This window comes from Saccopteryx leptura, chromosome 2 (genome assembly GCF_036850995.1).
Source record: "Saccopteryx leptura isolate mSacLep1 chromosome 2, mSacLep1_pri_phased_curated, whole genome shotgun sequence".
Lineage (NCBI taxonomy): Eukaryota > Metazoa > Chordata > Mammalia > Chiroptera > Emballonuridae > Saccopteryx > Saccopteryx leptura.
Window position 1 is genome coordinate 23103163 of NC_089504.1, and position 18222 is coordinate 23121384.

Below are 18222 nucleotides of genomic sequence, written 5' to 3' on the forward strand. Positions count from 1 at the left end.
ACACTAGGGCTAGAGGCACACTTTACTGAGTGGGATGGCTGGGTCGCGGTGCCCCTGGGCTGGGTCTCCGGTGAGGAGCATCCTTCTTTCACAGACAGGTGGCGCAGCAGAGGAGCCAGGCAAGGTCAGAGTGAGGGGGGCCACTGGGTCTGTCCGCACTGCGGTCTCCCCTCCACTCCTCTCCATGGACCTGCCTTTCTTGGCTACTGGAGCCGAGTTCAGGCTGTGAACCCAGGTGGGAGGGGGTCACAGGTGCGAATGGGTCTTTTCTAATTGTTTCATGGGCTAGTGCTTCTGTCTACTCAGTAAACCATGAGTGGAGTTCAGACCCCACCCTAGAATAATTAAACCAGAACCTCTGTGGGCGGGTCCCAGGCATCTATTAGTTTCAAAAATGTCCTCTGGATAATTCTAACATGCAACCTATGTCAGAAAGCTCAACTTCAAGTCACTGGTCTGCCTCTAGCACAGGGACATGGAAGATGTCAGAATGAACACCTCACAGAATTGTTCTAATAATTCTGATACAAATGGTGGAACACATTAAGATTACTGATAAAAATATAAAAGGAAAGACAGGAAACAAAAATACATTATTGCTAATGTATTGATTGTATTCAAATTTTTATTTTTTGAACAAAAAAACTTAAGGACAATGATTTTAAATAATAAAACATGATATATTCTAGATACTTCTTAAAAGACAGTTTATTAAATTTGGACGCCCTACAGTTCTGTTGTGATGTTTTCATCAACATTTATATTATTTCTTACCATTTTATCATCACTCTAAACTTGCTAAACAAACAAAAAAAATCACTCTGTCTGCGTAAGTGAAACTTCACTTTAAGGAAATACTCCACTATCACGTAAGACACACACACACAGAACAGTCATTTATTTTTTATATATACAAAACACAAGAAGTCTGTCCAGCCATTGTGGTTTCATTGTTCCCTTGCCCATACTGAGATCAGCAAAACAGCTAAGTAATAAGCAAGATTTCACTTCAGCAGTGCAAAGGATGGCATCAACCAAACTTCAGTAAACAAAACCAACAAAGTACAAACATGGTCAGCAAAGTTCAACTTGTAGAATAGTGATTTCAAAACATAAACACAGAGTGGGTCACAACTAGACTGATTTCACTGTGCAGCTTTCCTTAGGGAACAATACCACCCATTTCAGAGAAAGGGTTGTGCATCCAAGCCTTTGTTCATAAAGATGCCCTTCAAACAAATTCATCATAAGGCAAAAGGGGGGGGGGGGGGAGAAGAAGAATGCAGCGGTTTGGCCCAGAGAAAAGCTTATACAGAATGTGTATACACAGTTGATACACATTTATAGATGTGTCACAATTTAACCCATGTTGATAGTCATTCAACAATTAAATGAATTGGCTCAGTGCAGTGAAAAAAAACGTTCATCTTCTATAAATATGTAGTTATTTATTGCTAATATGCTACACATTATGGGCGGACGTGGAAATTGCGGTGACTGAGAGTTGAAGCCGCCATATTGCCGGGGTCAGCCCTGCAGCAGGCACTCATACGGACAACATGCCACCCAGTCCTAAAGGAAAAGCAAACATTCCACTACCCAAAAAAGAAAAAGAAAGAAAAAGAAAACAAAAGGCTTATGCACTGTCCCTTACATATTTGCCTATTTAAAAAATAAAACAAAACAGAAAATAAGTCCAGTTCACCACAAGTGAAGCACAACCTGACAAGCCAGCTCAGCGGCATGAGGGGAAGAGGGAAATAAAGCATGCGCTTACAGGGAGCATGATCTAGTCTAACTGTCAAACAAACTGGACTACAAAAACCCAATTTAAATAAGACTAGACTAACTGTAATAGAAAAAAAAATAAAATAAAAAACAACCCACACACACGGTAGACTTAGTTTGATACTGATTAATTTGAAGAGTAAAACTCATCCTGCACCCTCTTAATACCGTACTGCGATTTATTTATTGATGCTGGAATATTTCCTTACTTAAAAAAGATATTAAATACCTGTATCATGAAATTACATTCTTTTTAACAATAAGACATACTGTGTAAGAAAATAGCTCATGTGTGAAATGTGTCTGAAATGCATTTTTCCTTACAACTATTAAAACATCCACTCACACTACAACAAAACCACCCCAACCCTCCCCCCCGCCCAAAAAAAGTTCCGGAAAGATGGGGTGGGTCAGGGGAGGAGGAGGGAAGGAAAGGTTTACCAGCACAGTGATTAACAATGGTTCAAGACAGAACCAACGAGAGTTGGTCAAAAAGATGCCTTCAATGCATGGCTATGATTAAAAACCAAACTCAACCACTTTGGGTTCACTGCAGTGAGACCAAGAGAATCTCTCTCACAGATTCACAGAAATACTAGACTCCAGCTCTTTTATTATTATTTTTAAAGGTTTTGTTTGTTTTTGCAAGGCCTAGCTACCTTATTACGATTTATATCTGCTCTGCAACAACTACGAGAGGTAGGCATAAAGCATGAAAAAGTTTCCCAGTTAGTACCTCGCTGTGGCTTGACTGTTCACTGCCTAAGATTGTCCACTGTAGACGGGAACAGTGACTGCCTTCCAGTCTCTTCTCAACCCCCGAACGAAGCTGCTGCCATCCCACAGATGTTCCAAAACAGTGTACTCACAAATGAGAAACTTTCTCTACTGAAGGATACTGTCAGTGTTTGTTGCAGAGCACTTATGTATATATATATTTACATATACATACATATATATTTATTTTTTAAAAAAATAAACAAAAAAAAACCAAACCTAGGTTCTTAGAACCAATTCTCTTGATTTTCTACTTCCACAAAATAAAGTACACCATTTGGCCAAGACTACAGATATGTTGGTTTTGTTTTCTGTTTTTTTTTTCACAGATGCAAATGCCATGCAAAATAAATTAAAGAACAGATACCAAAACATACGTGTGATAAAACTACTGAAGGTAGATCTTTAAAAGCATTTATATAAACATAATTTATAATACTTCTCTTTTTTCCTGTATATACAGTCACAAAGCTGTAGCTATACGTCTAGGATTTCTTCTGCTGTGCCCCCACAGCGCAGTCTGTAGCGACCAGTTCTCCAGCTTATTGTAGGGTCCCATAATGCCGACAAAAAAATGTATATTGTCATGGATTCCCGGATGAACCAAGCTACTGCATAATCGAGTTTTGAAAAACACAGTGTGCCACCCTAGGAATTAAAAAAAAAAAAATCAATTACCGTCACACTGAAGTGTTAAAAAATAAAATTCTTGGAATTCACTCTATATTTGTAAAGAAAATGTTAATTGTGAGTAGATAAGAGCATTAAAAAAATGCTAGCCTAATATATTCTGAGTTCAAATACTTTTTGTTTTTTTTGGCATCTGAATAAAAGTGACTGCATGACCAACTGAAAGTTGAAAATCAAGTTAAGTTTTGAGGTCACATTCCATTAATGGAAGGAACATTTAAACCCGATCTTAATAGGAAGCTAAAGAATGGCTCAGACAGATTTTCCTTCCACATTTCCTAAATGAAAAGGTTTAAGTCCCATCAAATGACCGCCAACCTTTTCATGCCTAACCACATACCTGGACACCCCTGAGTTGAATGTAGTCAAATATAAACCATGCCAGGCAATGACACATGAAAAATACCATAATATCCCATCTGAATACATAGTGGGCTGCCCATCCAATAATTAAACTGGCAACAAAGCATTCCGAAATCGGCTCACAAATTATTGTAGCAGGAAGCATGTTAATTCGTAATTTGGTCCACCTTAAAAAACAACAAAAAACAATTTTCTTAAACAATAGCTTGGTTACAAGATGAAATCAATTTTCTTCCCCAAAATATTCAGTTCTTTACCCTATTATATAAAGGCCTGCCTCTTTTAAGAGTATTTAATGAATCCCTCTTCCACGTTTATTTAGGATGTCAAGGAAAATAGTCTAGAAATTCAATGTATGGTCTATACTTTGATGAATAAAAAGTATAATAAGTCAAAGTACAGAAAATGAGAAAATAGAGATGAACATAAAAACAGACAGTTTCAACACCTTTTCTTTTTAATGCTTTCAATGTTACATACTAAAGAAAATATATTGAGGCATTAAATTTATTTTAACAAAGATCAACTTTCTTTTCTGGAATGGAACAAAATCTGATTTTAGATTAAAAAAACAAAACACCACCACCAAGTTATGCCACATAAAAATTACCCCCTTCCTTTTTCTTTTAACAAAGTGTAAAAAGAAGAAAGCTGTTGATTCACCTGATCATTCTGGACTGAAACTGAGAAATTGAGTACGACCCAGAGTTCTGCATGGCGACCTGAGTGGACATCGCAAACCTCCAACCTCTGAAAACCAAGACAATTATACAGTGAGCTACGATGACGAACACAGGCCAGCACGACAGGTTACACATGTACTCGTCACTTGTACACAGTGACCGGGTGGGTCTAGGAAGCGGGATTAGCATCTTGTTTAGAGGACGTTGGACTGATGGTGTTTCACCACTCAGGCGAGTCCCTAATGGTGCCGCCTAAGAGCTGGAAGAAACTAGTTTTAGAAACTTAAAACACAGCCGTTCTCAAAGTTCTAAATGGAATGGGCTCTGTATTTAAAAGTTTAGTCTCTGTCCCTACTGATCAAAAAAGGGGGGGGGGCAACGTGTGTGTGGATGTTCAATAGGAAATGTAAGCAAAAAGTGACTTTCTGTATCTCTTGAAAAACACTGTGAAACCGTAAACCACATGAACACTACTGATGAGACAATTTTAAAAACATATGTCAATATTTAAAATCACATCTTTAGTAAATAATCACATAAGGCAAGGAGCCCCTTTAAAAGCAAACAGTACCGTTTTGTGATAGGGAAATGTTAAGTCTGTCATGCGAACCATTAGGTGGCTTCTTAACAAAACCATAAAGAAGCCGAAAATTTCAAAATTTGAAATTATCTTCATTAAATTTTCACCTACTGGCTTATGACTACGCTATTATTTTTAATTCTTCTAAAACACACAGAAATTTACAACCATAATAATAAACATTCACAATCACAGAGACACTTTTTTTAATCACTTCAAACCACATTAATGTGAAGAGTGTAGATGAATGAGAACATTTATTTGCTTCACTACTATAACATTACCTATGAATAATTAATAGAAATTACTTTCTAAAAATATTAACCTATTCTGTATTCACTAGCAAATAAAATAGTCGTTAATCCATGGGTTTAACAAAGAGAATAAATCAACAAAGTTAGGTACCAAATATACTGTAGCCTAATGTAATTTAGTTTTCTTACCGATCAGCTATTGCTTTGGCCATAAAGTAATCTTCAGCAATGTATTGAGCAAAAGCTATAAGGCCTCCTGCTTGATCTAACACATCCTTTCTCATTAAACAAGACATTCCTGTTACACATTTGAAACCAGTTACATTGGCAGAGATATAGGACCTTGGATGAGAAGTTCCAAAATATACCTGCCAAAAAACAAAACAAAACAAAACAAAACCCAAAAACATGTATACAATTAGAATTTTAGGTATGGTGCTTATAAACTTTTATTCCTAATGAATTTCCTTTAAGTATGGCTGGATAAATATCCCATTATTCTTATATAAACTACCTGAATAAAAATTGGTACAAAATAATGTTTATATACACACACACACACACACACACATATATATATATATATATATATATCAGGCTGTCTGTAATTTATTTGGTTGACTACTCTTGTTATTATAATAATCTTATTATTACTTCTAGGGGAAAGTATATTCTATTCTCAAATAAATATATCTTCCCTAAAACTGCAAGATTCAAAGATTTATCCAAATAAAACTTAACTTAGATATAAAATGAGTAAAAATATCACTCAATGTCATACAAAATATTAACAAATATTTAACCTCTTGCTTTCAGAATGTTCATGTAAATACACACACACCTACATATAATGGATGTCTGTATATGCATCCAGTGCATGCATGTATATACAAATACCACCTATAGTTATACTGACATACAGGACACTCATGTTTAACTCCTTTGCTGTGTCCTTTCATAGAGAGCTGCTTCCTGCCCCTGAGTCACTGAGCTGCTTCTCAATTTCCCCAATTTTACTTTTCAGTGTCTTTTTCATAAACAGGGCAGACACTAAAATTCTGCCTCTCAATTTACTGTCTTTTTCCTAGATATGCTTTGAAGTCATGAGATATGCAAGCTGCTACATTAATGGTCGAACAGGATGGTCATCGCCCTCCTTAGTAGGCACGGAATCCTATTTGTTATTTACATCTTAGATATGCTGCCTTTTCTACTCAGCCTGACAGAGAGAGAGGAGCAGTGATCTTTCTAACGGCAAGAGCTACACACAGAGACAGGAAATTAATAGGACAATTAAGAATGTGAGTGTGAATATGAAGGGAAAGAGACTGGTGAAATTATATATACATAACACAGCGTTATAGAGAGCAGAAAAGCAAATTCTGGAGGGAAGGGGGGAGGGCGTTAAGGGGATGTTGAGGGGAACACGGGGGTGGGGGGATGTATTTGGTGGGACACTTGAATCTATGTAAACACAATAAATTAAAAAAAATAAAATAAAATAAAAAAGAATGTGATTCTTGCTACCTACCCCACGACCACACTGTATTGAAGCCCTTTGTGGTACTGAATTGAACCAAACTTCTAAGATCAGAAACATACACTTAATTCCTTAAGGAGTTACTAAGTAAGGTCTGAGGAATGAGGTGGAACTAGGGACTTGTTGGGAGTCTCCAAAGACTTCTTTACAGAATAGAGTAATTCCTCTGGCTTAATTCCATTCACTGTAAGTACGGTAGATTAAACCTAAACCTACCCTAAACGATGGGGGTGGGTGCAATGTGGGAGATGTTTACCATTGACACATAAACCAACTGGGACATTTCTAAAAAATATAACATGGCATGTAAGAATAAAAAGTATTTTATTTTAGAGTAACCATTCACAGTTTCCTTTACTAAACAAAAATTTGATTAGCAGACAATTTGTCTTGCCCAAAATACCATCCCAACTCTCAGAATAGTCTCACGCTTCTGGGCGATGAGGAATCTGATAACAAGAATATTATTTACGACCGCTGTACTTACCTGCTCTAAGGTGGCGGCAAAGCCCTGCCTGTCTGCTACGTAAGGAAGTCCGTGAACCAGGCCTACCTTCTCTGTCATCTGGTTCACCATGTCAGTGAGTGTGTCTGGAATGACTACAATGAAAAAGACAAAGCGGTGGAAGGGAGAGAGAGCAAAGATATTCTTTTTAGCAAAATGCACACTACTATAAAGATATTTTGTAAGTTGTTAAATTATTTAAAAAATTAAATTCTTTTTTTATATTTGGATCTAATAAAATACATAAATCTCAATCGCCTCTCTGAGAATACAAAATTTCAATAAGGCATACTTTATGGTAAGTTAATTTACTTTATACATTTTTAGGGCAGAATATACCCCCTCTGGAGCAGAAGCAGGCTATACTTGAAAACCTTACTACCCTGACTTCAGATCCGCCAAACTGGAATAATGGACAATGTGTCTTAGTTGAAAGCTACCGGAGCAGAAGTCAAAGGACCTCAGTTCTTACGCTGGCTCCTCCATTCTTCAACCACAGGAAGTGAGCCTACACTTACCAGAGGGTAGGAGACCTCCTAGCTCTATTCATAAAACTGCTAACAGGAATTGAATAACATTACACTTGACAGAGATTCGCGCACTGAAAACCCCACCGGAGTATGACAGTACAGAGCTTCAGACGGTAACTGTGATAGGCACAATCTCTAAGAGACATGTGACAATCCTGACTAATTAATTAGGAGTGCTACACTTCTGTTCATTTCCAAAGCTGCATTGGAAAGCTAATAAAAAATGTAAAATCATTGCCCCACCTTTGTCTCATATTTTCACTTTTATTTCCTTCAAGTCTTTAAGAAATATCTCTGTGATATGAAAATGTATCTAGACCTTCAATACGCATATTCTGTGGTGGTGGCTCTGTTCTGCCACCCCGCAGGGGACACCTGGCACCACCTAGAAACCTTTCTGGTTGTCACACTGAGAGAGAGGAGCCACTGGCACCAGGTGGGGGGAGCCCAGGGGTGCTGCTAGACACCAAATGTCAACAGTGTGGAAGCTGAGACATTGAGGTAATTAACAGAACAGAACAGAATAGAATACTACAGAACACTGACATTACTGTAACTATACACATTTAACAATACAAATTATGTATTCAGTATATAAAAGGCTTCCCGTTAAAAATCATCTAAGTAAAAAGCTGTTTTCTAGTAAAACACTCACCTATTAACTGGTCCCTTTGTGTGAGACAGTATATTATGACACGGACCGATAAGTAAAAGATAAGAGTCACATGAACAAGGGTAAATTTACACCCATGAAAAGGCTTACAGAATGTACCATGGACCGTGGCTATTTTTCTTAATGGCTAGAAATTTCTCTTCAAAATGAAAACATTTTTGCATGTGTAAACTTACCAGGTTAGCATAAAAAAGTCAAAACCTTAGTATAACTTGACATATTATATGAAATAATAATGAAATGAGTTATTTTATTAGGCAAACAGAAAGGATTGATAGACTTATTTTTATATTGCTTTTGGCATTTTGTCGAATGAATAGTTTTATCAAATAAATAAGAAAAACCTCACCTCTTATTCCACTATCACAAATCCAGATAAGATCATACTTTGCAACTTCATATCCTGGCATTAGATTATTAATTTTAGGATTAATGCCAACCTTTTTGCCACCTAAAATTTTAAAGGTACAGCAGTGAAAAATTCATGCAACATTGGGAATATTTTCTATTATACAGATAGATGGTAGACAGAAGTGAAAAACACTTGCATATTTAAGAATTTAAACATACTTTAACATTGTTTTACATTCCTTATTATTCACAATGATATATGGTATTTAGAAAAAAACTGTTCATTCTCGAGAGAATTACAGCATTTATCTTTAAAAATTTACTAGTTTCAGTTTTCTAATTCTTAAGTTCTTTTATTAATAGTGAGCATGAATCAACATTTAATGGAAAATATACTTCTATAAAAGTCTTTAGACTAAGATAATAAGCTTTTGAAAAAATACTTCTTTTGCAATAAAAGTGAATTCTATTGCTAACTCCAAAGTACAGTGCAAGATACAGAACAGGCCCCACAGTAGAAACGTTTAAGAAGCAAAAATAAAAGATTCTTAGGTCTGATTGATGAGTTAAACATAATTTGGGGTTAGTTTTTGTTATTTTGTTAATCCCAGATATGGATTATTTTTATAACTTAAGTTTTCTCATAAAGAGAGAAACATCTTTTGCTGTTCCAACAAACACACATAAATTAAACACTTTAATGGGTGGCTAACACCTTAATCTATATATATATATATAGTTTTAAGCAAAGCTTACTGCCACCTAGTACAATGGAAGCCAAATGGTTATGCTGGAATTTGTTACTTACCTATAAACAACCTGGCATCAACATTGGGGTATTTTCCAAGAAGCTTCTTACACACATCAATGGCTGGATCGTCATGATCTTGTACACATAGGAGGACTTCATACTAGTCAAAGAACACGGTTTATGTAAATTAACCTCTTTTACAAAAAAGAAGCATTTGTTAGTATTTACCGATTGATCAAAAAGCATTAAGAAAAACAAGCAACTGTATATACACAGAGCTTAAAAGTTAAGCGGGCACTCATAATGGCTGTGAATACTTCTTTTTTTTTTTTTTTTTTGTATTTTTCAGAAGCTGGAAATGGGGAGGCAGTCAGACTCCCGCATGCGCCCGACTGGGATCCACCCGGCACGTCCACCAGGGGGCGATGCTCTGCCCCTCCGGGGCGTCGCTCTGTCGCGACCAGAGCCACTCTAGCGCCTGGGGCAGAGGCCAAGGAGCCATCCCCAGCGCCCAGGCCATCTTTTGCTCCAATGGAGCCTTGGCTGCGGGAGGGGAAGAGAGAGAGAGAGAGAAAAGAGAGGGGGAGGGGTGGAGAAGCAGATGGGCGCCTCTCCTGTGTGCCCTGGCTGGGAATCGAACCCAGGACTTCCACACACCAAGCCAACGCTCTACCACTGAGCCAACCGGCCAGGGCCTGTGCACACTTCTGATGTTGTGTTGGCTGTAAGTCACAGCAGCTTCTCTGGGAGAGGGACACGTGTGCAAGCAGAAGTGATCAGGACGAGAGTGGTGGTGCCCACAGTTAAGCCTTGCCATTCCCAGAGAGGCAAGGCCCGGTAAGGAAACGGCTCTCGAACTTCGCCGTGCCCTTCACCACCGAAGACGGACTAAAAGTTCGCACGGTGCCTGGCACTGAACTTCACTGGGGAAAGGGAACAGAACAGACACACCCTCTGTACTCTAGACCTCTGTCTCTGAACGTAACACTATTTCATGAAGGTGCAATAAAGTACATATTGAATCCCAATAAGGTCAGTTTCAAGGGTTCTGCTAAACTCTGCACGTGAACAGGACAAAGTGAGATTAATTTTCTGTATAATTTTTGAAATAAGACAGAATTTGATTTGATTCAAAATGTATCATCCTGAAAAGAATGCTTACATTTTTAATATGAAAATACTCAGGATTCCCCCCCCCCCCCAATGCTATGCTTACTCTTTGATAGTAAATTAAGGAAGTAATTTCTTAGCATTTAACTAGCGGTGTTCAAGCTACCCTGGCACATCTCTTTTACAAAGAGAATACTGGGCCCTGTTATCAGACTTTTGAACCAGAACCTCTGGGCTGACCTTGACATGTAACCAGGTTTATAATATCTTGAGCTCTAAGTTACCATGTAGTAAACTACTAAATTACAAAAAAGTTTGCTTTCACATATAAAAACGCTACTTTAGTATTTTGTGGGATATGTATTCTAAGTAGTAATTTTTTTTAAGTGATGATAAATTCATGCAGATTCAATAACAAATTTCCTACATATTCTCTTTCTGAAACAGGTTGGACATTTTTAAGCCAGAGAGGGAGGTTAATTATTTGCGCACGCACACACACCCCACAGAGCTATATGTTATAAAAGATAAAGAGCTAAGGACACAACTTTGAAAGTGTCTAACATACAGGGACTAACTCGGGTAAAGGGACGGCCAGTTTTATCTACTTCCATTGATAAGCATACACACACAAAAAGTGGAAATAAAATGTTTACAGTGCCCTGGAACACCATAATTACTGTTAGCCTAATAGACAGTATTTCAGCAAAAACTGGCACTACAGAAATTAGTGGTCTGAGCACAAAAGAGACAGGACTAATGTCCATGAAGAAGATAAAAGTAAAAAAAATTTTCAAGCGAAAAAAATGTTTTCTCATATATCCTATCCAGTATCTACCTTTAACACTGACTGACCAAACTGCCACTCAAAGAGGGGCTGAAACTGACTTTACAGCCACCTAGTTTCCAGAGACCAGATAACAATCTGAGACGGGGGAAGGCCTCATGCCCGCCATACCCCTGAAATTTCACAACAGGGGATGACTCTAAAACTTATAAAGTGTCAGTCATCATCCCAACTTGACTTTCAAAGCAATGTTTGGGTGAGCTGCCAAAAGGCATTGATCTTAACAATGATGGTTAGAAAGGTTAAGTGACTTTCTAAAGCAGGGGTCGGGAACCTTTTTGGCTGAGAGAGCCATGAACGCCACATATTTTAAAATGTAATTCCATGAGAGCCATACACCGACCTGAGTACGTTAGGCATCATCCAATAAAAATTTGGTGTTGTCCTGGAGGACAGCTGTGATTGGCTCCAGCCACCCGCAACCATGAACATGAGCGGTAGGAAATGAATGGATTGTAATACATGAGAATGTTTTATATTTTTAACGTTATTATTTTTTTTATTAAAGATTTGTCTGTGAGCCAGATGCAGTCATCAAATGAGCCACACCTGGCTCACGAGCCATAGGTTTCCGAGCCCTGTTCTAAAGGGTAAGAGAAACAATTAGCTTTCCTACTATAGCTAGCTGCTCAGCCAGGTTTGCTTTAAAAAGTTACTTTTTATCCAAACAGAGCATAGTTTCTTTAATGCTTTCATAAATTATGCTGTTTTACAGGTATATGAGTGAATATAGTGAAAGGAAATGTTTATTAATAATATAATTTCATAAATAAAAATTAAAAAGCTAATTTTAGCCTTTTTTCCCAGCAGAAAAATACTTTGTAAAATACAGTACTAGAAATACAACTTAATGGGAAGAAAGAAAGCCCTATTAGATTATAGCAAAATTTTTTGAGAAGTATATGGTATAGGCATGGTTTACCTTTATCCAAATTCAAGGTTTAAAGTTTTTGTTTTTATTGATTACACCCTTAAACTTAATTTCAAATAAAAACTAATACCTTCTGATTTGCCCAGGTGCAAATAAACATCTTCATATTATCAAAAATATGTTCAGACTTTTATTATAAAACATATAACTTCCACTTAATTGTTTCTGATATTGAAAATTACACCAAATTGGAGGTAGCATTCCAAATGTTTTCTCGAGTATTAGATTTTAAACCAGGAACCTTCATTTTTAAGCTATGATAATCACAGATCCGTGTCTTCACAGTTTGATCAAACATTTTATTTGCTAGGACTCTCTCTCTCTGTATTTGAATAGTTAAATGGTTCTAACAATTGGCAAAAACTAAATATTAAATTGGTTAAAGATTTTCTTAGCCCACACAATAATAATTTTTCAGATGCTTTAAACTATTCTAAAGAATTAGGCATAAATACATATGTTCAACAATAGTGTTTATTAAAATACTATACTTGACAAATATCTTAAGAAAACATTTACTTCATAAATCTGAAAGGGATATAAGGGATATAGTAAATTCCAGTATAATACAGTATGAATACAGAGGATCTAGAAATAAACCCCAGAGGACTTTAGGTAGGAAGGTTAACTTCCGTCAAATCTTTAGTAAGACTGCTATACAAATAGCTAAACTGACTAATTCCCCACCTTTTCCCCCAACAGTGAGATGACTTAACGGCTGAGAAACAGAGGTACAGAAACCCACAAACTATGATTCAGCCCTTTGATATTTAGGAACTGAATATCTGAAACCACAATAATCATGAATGCTTTTTCTGCTTTTGAATAAAAATATTAATAAAAATAACATTAGAAAAAAATGTCTTCTTTGATTTCACCCTGTAGACATTAGGAATGCAAAGTTTTTACTAAACAACATAAAACATCCTTTTAAAAATTGAAAATATTTTAATATATGTTAATCAGTTGTACTGCATATTGAGTAGGAACATCTTGAATTATGTAAAAATAACTCATGTTTACAGAAAAATCTTAAAACATATGGATTACAATAGAATATAAATTCTGCGACAGAGTGAACTTAGACCTCAAATGCCTAGAACATTCTCTGGCACAGAGTAGGCAATGAATGTATTTGTTAAACTATGGCACTTATTCTAGGGTAATTTTTGAGTGAAAGATGGATGCGAGGCAGGAAATGTTTTTTAAGAAAATCACTCTGAATTCAAAGTTCTGACAACATGAAATACTTACCAATTTTAAAGAATTAAGTTATACAGTTTTTGAAAATTATTTGAACAGTTCCTGACCTTTCTTACTTAGGTTCATTACATACATGTATTGTGCTTCATCTTTTGATAACTGATCTCACTTTTGGTCTTTAATCCTCTGTTGGAAGACTCTTCAGTGAAACAACATTTCCTCTTAAGGATAGCTACATCACTGGCAATAAAGAATTAAGCATGCACTGACTGTAGGTGTAATGTTTTCAACCAATTCTGTGTTTGCAAAAAAAGAAGAAAAAAATCCTAAGTACAACTGCCTAACTCTGTTAATAACTCTGATCATTAACTTAGCGAATCCTCGTAAGACCAGAGTTCACTGAAGTGAAGCCATCAAACCGCGCGAGATGCAGATGACAGAATTTTCCTGCCACTGCTCCCTCTCTCCTCAAACGCCTTCTCTGCTGATGACAAATGACTTCTCCATTTCATGAAAAAGGAACTCTATCACTTTTTCATTCTTACATATTTTTTCCCAAGGAGTAATTTTTTTTATTAAGCAATACATATCAATATTAGGTGGATTTGTAAGATACTGAAATCACAGAATTCTTTCAAGCTAATGTGCATAGTAATAATCTCACTGAAATTTAAACGTAGAAATTCAAAACAAGTACCAGCAGTAACTTTCACACATGTCCAAAATGAAATACAATGTCAGGGCCTGACCAGGCGGTGGCACAGTGGATAGAGCGTTGGACTGGGACGCGAAGACCCAGGTTCGAGACCCTGAGGTTGCCAGCTTGAGCGCAGGCTCATCTGGTTTGACAAGGCTCACTAGCTTGAGCCCAAGGTCACTGGCTCAAGCAAGGAGTCACTCGGTCTGCTGTAGCCCCCTGGTCAAGGCACATATGAGAAAACAATCAATGAACAACTAAGGTGCCGCAACGAAGAATTGATGCTTCTAATCTCTCTCCCTTCCTGTCTGTCTGTCCCTATCTGTCCCTCTGTCTGAAAAATAAATAAAGAAAATTTCAGAATTTCAACGTATGTTCCATTTTCCCCCCCAAATGGCCTAAAATGTTTCCAAATCAAATAATGGAAGAAAATATTATGTTCAGAATGAAAACATTTTCATACTTCTGTAAAACACTGGTCACACTGGACAAAATGCAGAGTGAAGTGCAATGGACCTGGCAGTCACACAAATGTTCATTTCACAACTACATGTGTCCTTGGTGAGACAAACGACTCTTCTGTCCACATTCAGATTTGTGTGACGTTTCAGTGAGTGGTTAACGTCAGTCTGCTGTGGAACCTCTGCCTTTGTGTTTGGTTTTTTAGAAAGCAAATAAAATGCTGTGAAATCGACATTTTCCTTTAGATTGCAGGAAAATTCCTTTGTACTTTTCCTCTGCTTTTTCATTTCTTTTCTTTTAAGTGAGAGGAGGGGAGATAGTGTGAGATAGACTCCTGCATGTGCCCCAACAAGGATCCATCGGAGGCCAATGCTCAAATCAACCGAGCTATTATTATTGTATGAGGCTGACACACTTAGACCAACCGAGGTATCCTCAGTGCCTGGGGCTGACACTCAAACAAGCTACTGGCTGCAGGAGGCAAAGAGGGAGAGAAGGGGGAGAGGGAGGGAGAGAGAAGCAGATGGTCACTTCTCTTGTGTGCACTGACCGGGAATTGAGCCTGGGACATTCATACGCCAGGCTGACACTCTATACACTGTGCAAATCAGCTAGGGTCCTAAAATTTCTATTTATACAGCTAACAATATTTTTATAATTAGAAAATAAAATTGTGATCTAAAAAGGAATAAAAACAACTCTTTGCATATACTGTTACTCATTTTATAAAAAAGTATCAAAATAACTTTCTCCTAAATCGATGTAAATGGCTTGATGACATAATTTTTTTTTTTAATTTTTATTTATTTATTTATTTATTTTATTTATTCATTTATAGAGAGGAGAGGGAGAGACAGAGAGAGAGAGAGAAGGGGGGGAGGAGCTGGAAGCATCAACTCCCATATGTGCCTTGACCAGGCAAGCCCAGGGTTTCGAACCAGCGACCTCAGCATTTCCAGGTCGACGCTTTATACACTGCGCCACCACAGGTCAGGCCTGTGACATAATTCAAGTAAGTGAAAACTAGAGTTCTTGAGATAATCCCGAATTATAATTTTTAAAAATTCAGAATAAGAAACCAACTATTGATTCATCCCAAATGTTCATAATTAATGGCTACATATGTTCCTGGAGTTATTTTTAAAAACTCTTACTACAATTAAAACCCATACTAACTTCTGCAACCATTTAAAATTCCGCGACTAGAATCTCACAAGAGCTTCAGCAGTATAATCTCATTGATTAGGTCTTAAAAGTGTTTTAGTGGAAAAAAGAGTAGGATGACGGTTAAAAATTGAAATGTGAGATTAAGTTTCACAAGTATAAATTCATGATTCTTAGCTGTGCTTTGAGATTTACTCATAATCAATGAAAATGCTTTCATTCATAAAAATAAATTCTCCTTTGTATTAATTCATATAATATGGGGCTTGAAAAACTTCCATTTTTCTTATTGCAAAGATTATTTTACAATTAACTTTATTTATATTAATTCTTCCTGAATTAAAAAAAGGCCAATTTTTGCATGCTGAGTTTGAGAAAAGAGCAAGTACAACTAAGCCATAAAAATAAATAAAATACTGCTATTTGCAACAACATAGGAAGGATCTTGAGAGTATTACGTTAAGTGAAATAGGTCAGATGGAAAAGGACCAGAATCATATGGTTTCATTCATTTGTGGGATATAAAACAAAAAGCACACAAATGAACAAACAAAATAAACACACAGAGATACAGTCAACAGTGTGGTGGTTACCAGAGGGGAAAGGAGGGAGGGAAAGGACGGAGAGGAGAAAGGGGGTCTAATGCATGGTGACGGAAGGAGACTAGACTTTAGGGTGAGCACACAATGCAGAGGATGCATTATGAAGTTGCACACCTGAAACTCATTTACTGTCATTAACAATGTTACCCTTGGGGGGGGGGGGAGAGAAGCGAGGGGCACAAAGAAAATCAGATAGAAGGTGACAGAAGGCAACTGAAGACAATCTAACTTTGGGTGATGGGTATGCAACATAATCAAATGTCAAAATAACCCGGAGATGTTTTCTCTGAACATATGCACCCTGATTTATCAAGGTCACCCCATTAAAATTAATAATAATAAAAAAATGTCACCCTCCCAAAATTAATGAAAAAAATACAAACAAGAATTAAAGAAATACATTCCTTATTTTTAAAAATTATTTAGTCTACGGCCATACCACCCTGAACGCGCCCGATCTCGTCTAAAAATTATTTAATTTACTGGATAAATTAATCTATGCATGTAACTCAGATCTCTAAAGTTATTCAACATATATTAACACACATAAACTAGAAAAAAATATATATAATTTTTTGGTTTCAAATTAGCTTAAATACCTAGACTCCAAAACTCTGAAAGTGGTAACACTAAAAAATAACTGAATGATACTCTATGTCTATATACGTAATAAGGGCTGCACTGAGGCTATCATGCCTGTCTTTTCTGTACCTCTCATTGGTGCTGAGAAAAATAAGGGCTAAGAGAAAAAGAAAAGCATAAACACCAGCCATCGTGAGAAGTGTGGCCTATCATCTTCCTTCTCACTACTTTGGCTACAGAAATAAAAGGAAAAGAGTCTCTAAGTGGCAAATGCTACCGAAAAACTGAGGCAATCAGGGTAAAAATTAAGGCAAGTGAACAGAGTCACAGAGGGACAGGTAATCTGGACTGAAAATCAAGCAGATCGAAATGTAAAGAAATGTCCTTCCCATAAGTGATGGACCGCCACTAGGAAGCGCTTTCAAAAGCAGTGTCTCAAACAGGCAATTTAAAAAGCTGCAGAAAACTAACTACAAAAATCAAGGAATATCAATTTTTCCAAAGAAACTAAAGGGAACAGATAAAAAGAATACATACTCCCATCTCAAGAAAAGTCCCATCCCCTGGAAGTTCTCCAGTGGAGGGAGAATTTAACACTGCATTTACAGAGACTGTGTACAGATCATACAAACAGATGAGAAAAACAAAGAAACGGAAAACGAGGTATGGTGAAGCCCCACCTCACCACTAACTATAACCTCTTCTTGGCTCATGCCAGATGTTCAAGGGGATTTCCGTTTAGTTCTAGCTGTCCTGCCTCCCATTTCAGACCCAGGAACACGCTTTTTCACTCTCGCTTCCTCCTCTTCCTACTGTTCACACGGAACTCCCGTGAAACAAGATTTTATAGCCAAACCTCCAGGCACTTAACACTGCGGAGTTCCAGGAGGTTTACTCAAGAGATTTCTAATCCAGATGAACACTCAGGACGTTAGCAAAGGAATCTACATCCCTCCCTCACCCCATTTCTGTCCTGTGACTCCTGCTCCTACAGCATAAATTTTTAGGTTGACATCATCATTGGTTCTTCATACCTTCACCTTATACAGTGTCAAAATGCTTCTTTAAGTATTTACCGAGAGAGAGAGAGAAGCATGATGTAGCCCATTTCTTTATTTCTTTTTTTTAAATATTTATTT

General features: G+C 37.0%; 1 protein-coding gene across 1 annotated transcript in view; it reads right to left on the reverse strand.

The window, feature by feature from the left end:
• Nucleotides 1–690: 690 nt before the first annotated feature.
• The window catches only part of UGCG (UDP-glucose ceramide glucosyltransferase), a 42170-nt gene continuing 24638 nt past the window's right edge, over nt 691–18222 (reverse strand). The window contains exons 3-9 of the mRNA XM_066367433.1: nt 9543–9645; nt 8733–8834; nt 7163–7275; nt 5325–5503; nt 4282–4368; nt 3596–3785; nt 691–3213 (exon numbers count right to left, since the gene is read on the reverse strand). Of these exons, the coding sequence (XP_066223530.1) occupies nt 3043–3213; nt 3596–3785; nt 4282–4368; nt 5325–5503; nt 7163–7275; nt 8733–8834; nt 9543–9645 (945 nt within the window). The 3' untranslated portion in view covers nt 691–3042. The remainder of the gene's footprint in view (nt 3214–3595; nt 3786–4281; nt 4369–5324; nt 5504–7162; nt 7276–8732; nt 8835–9542; nt 9646–18222) is intronic.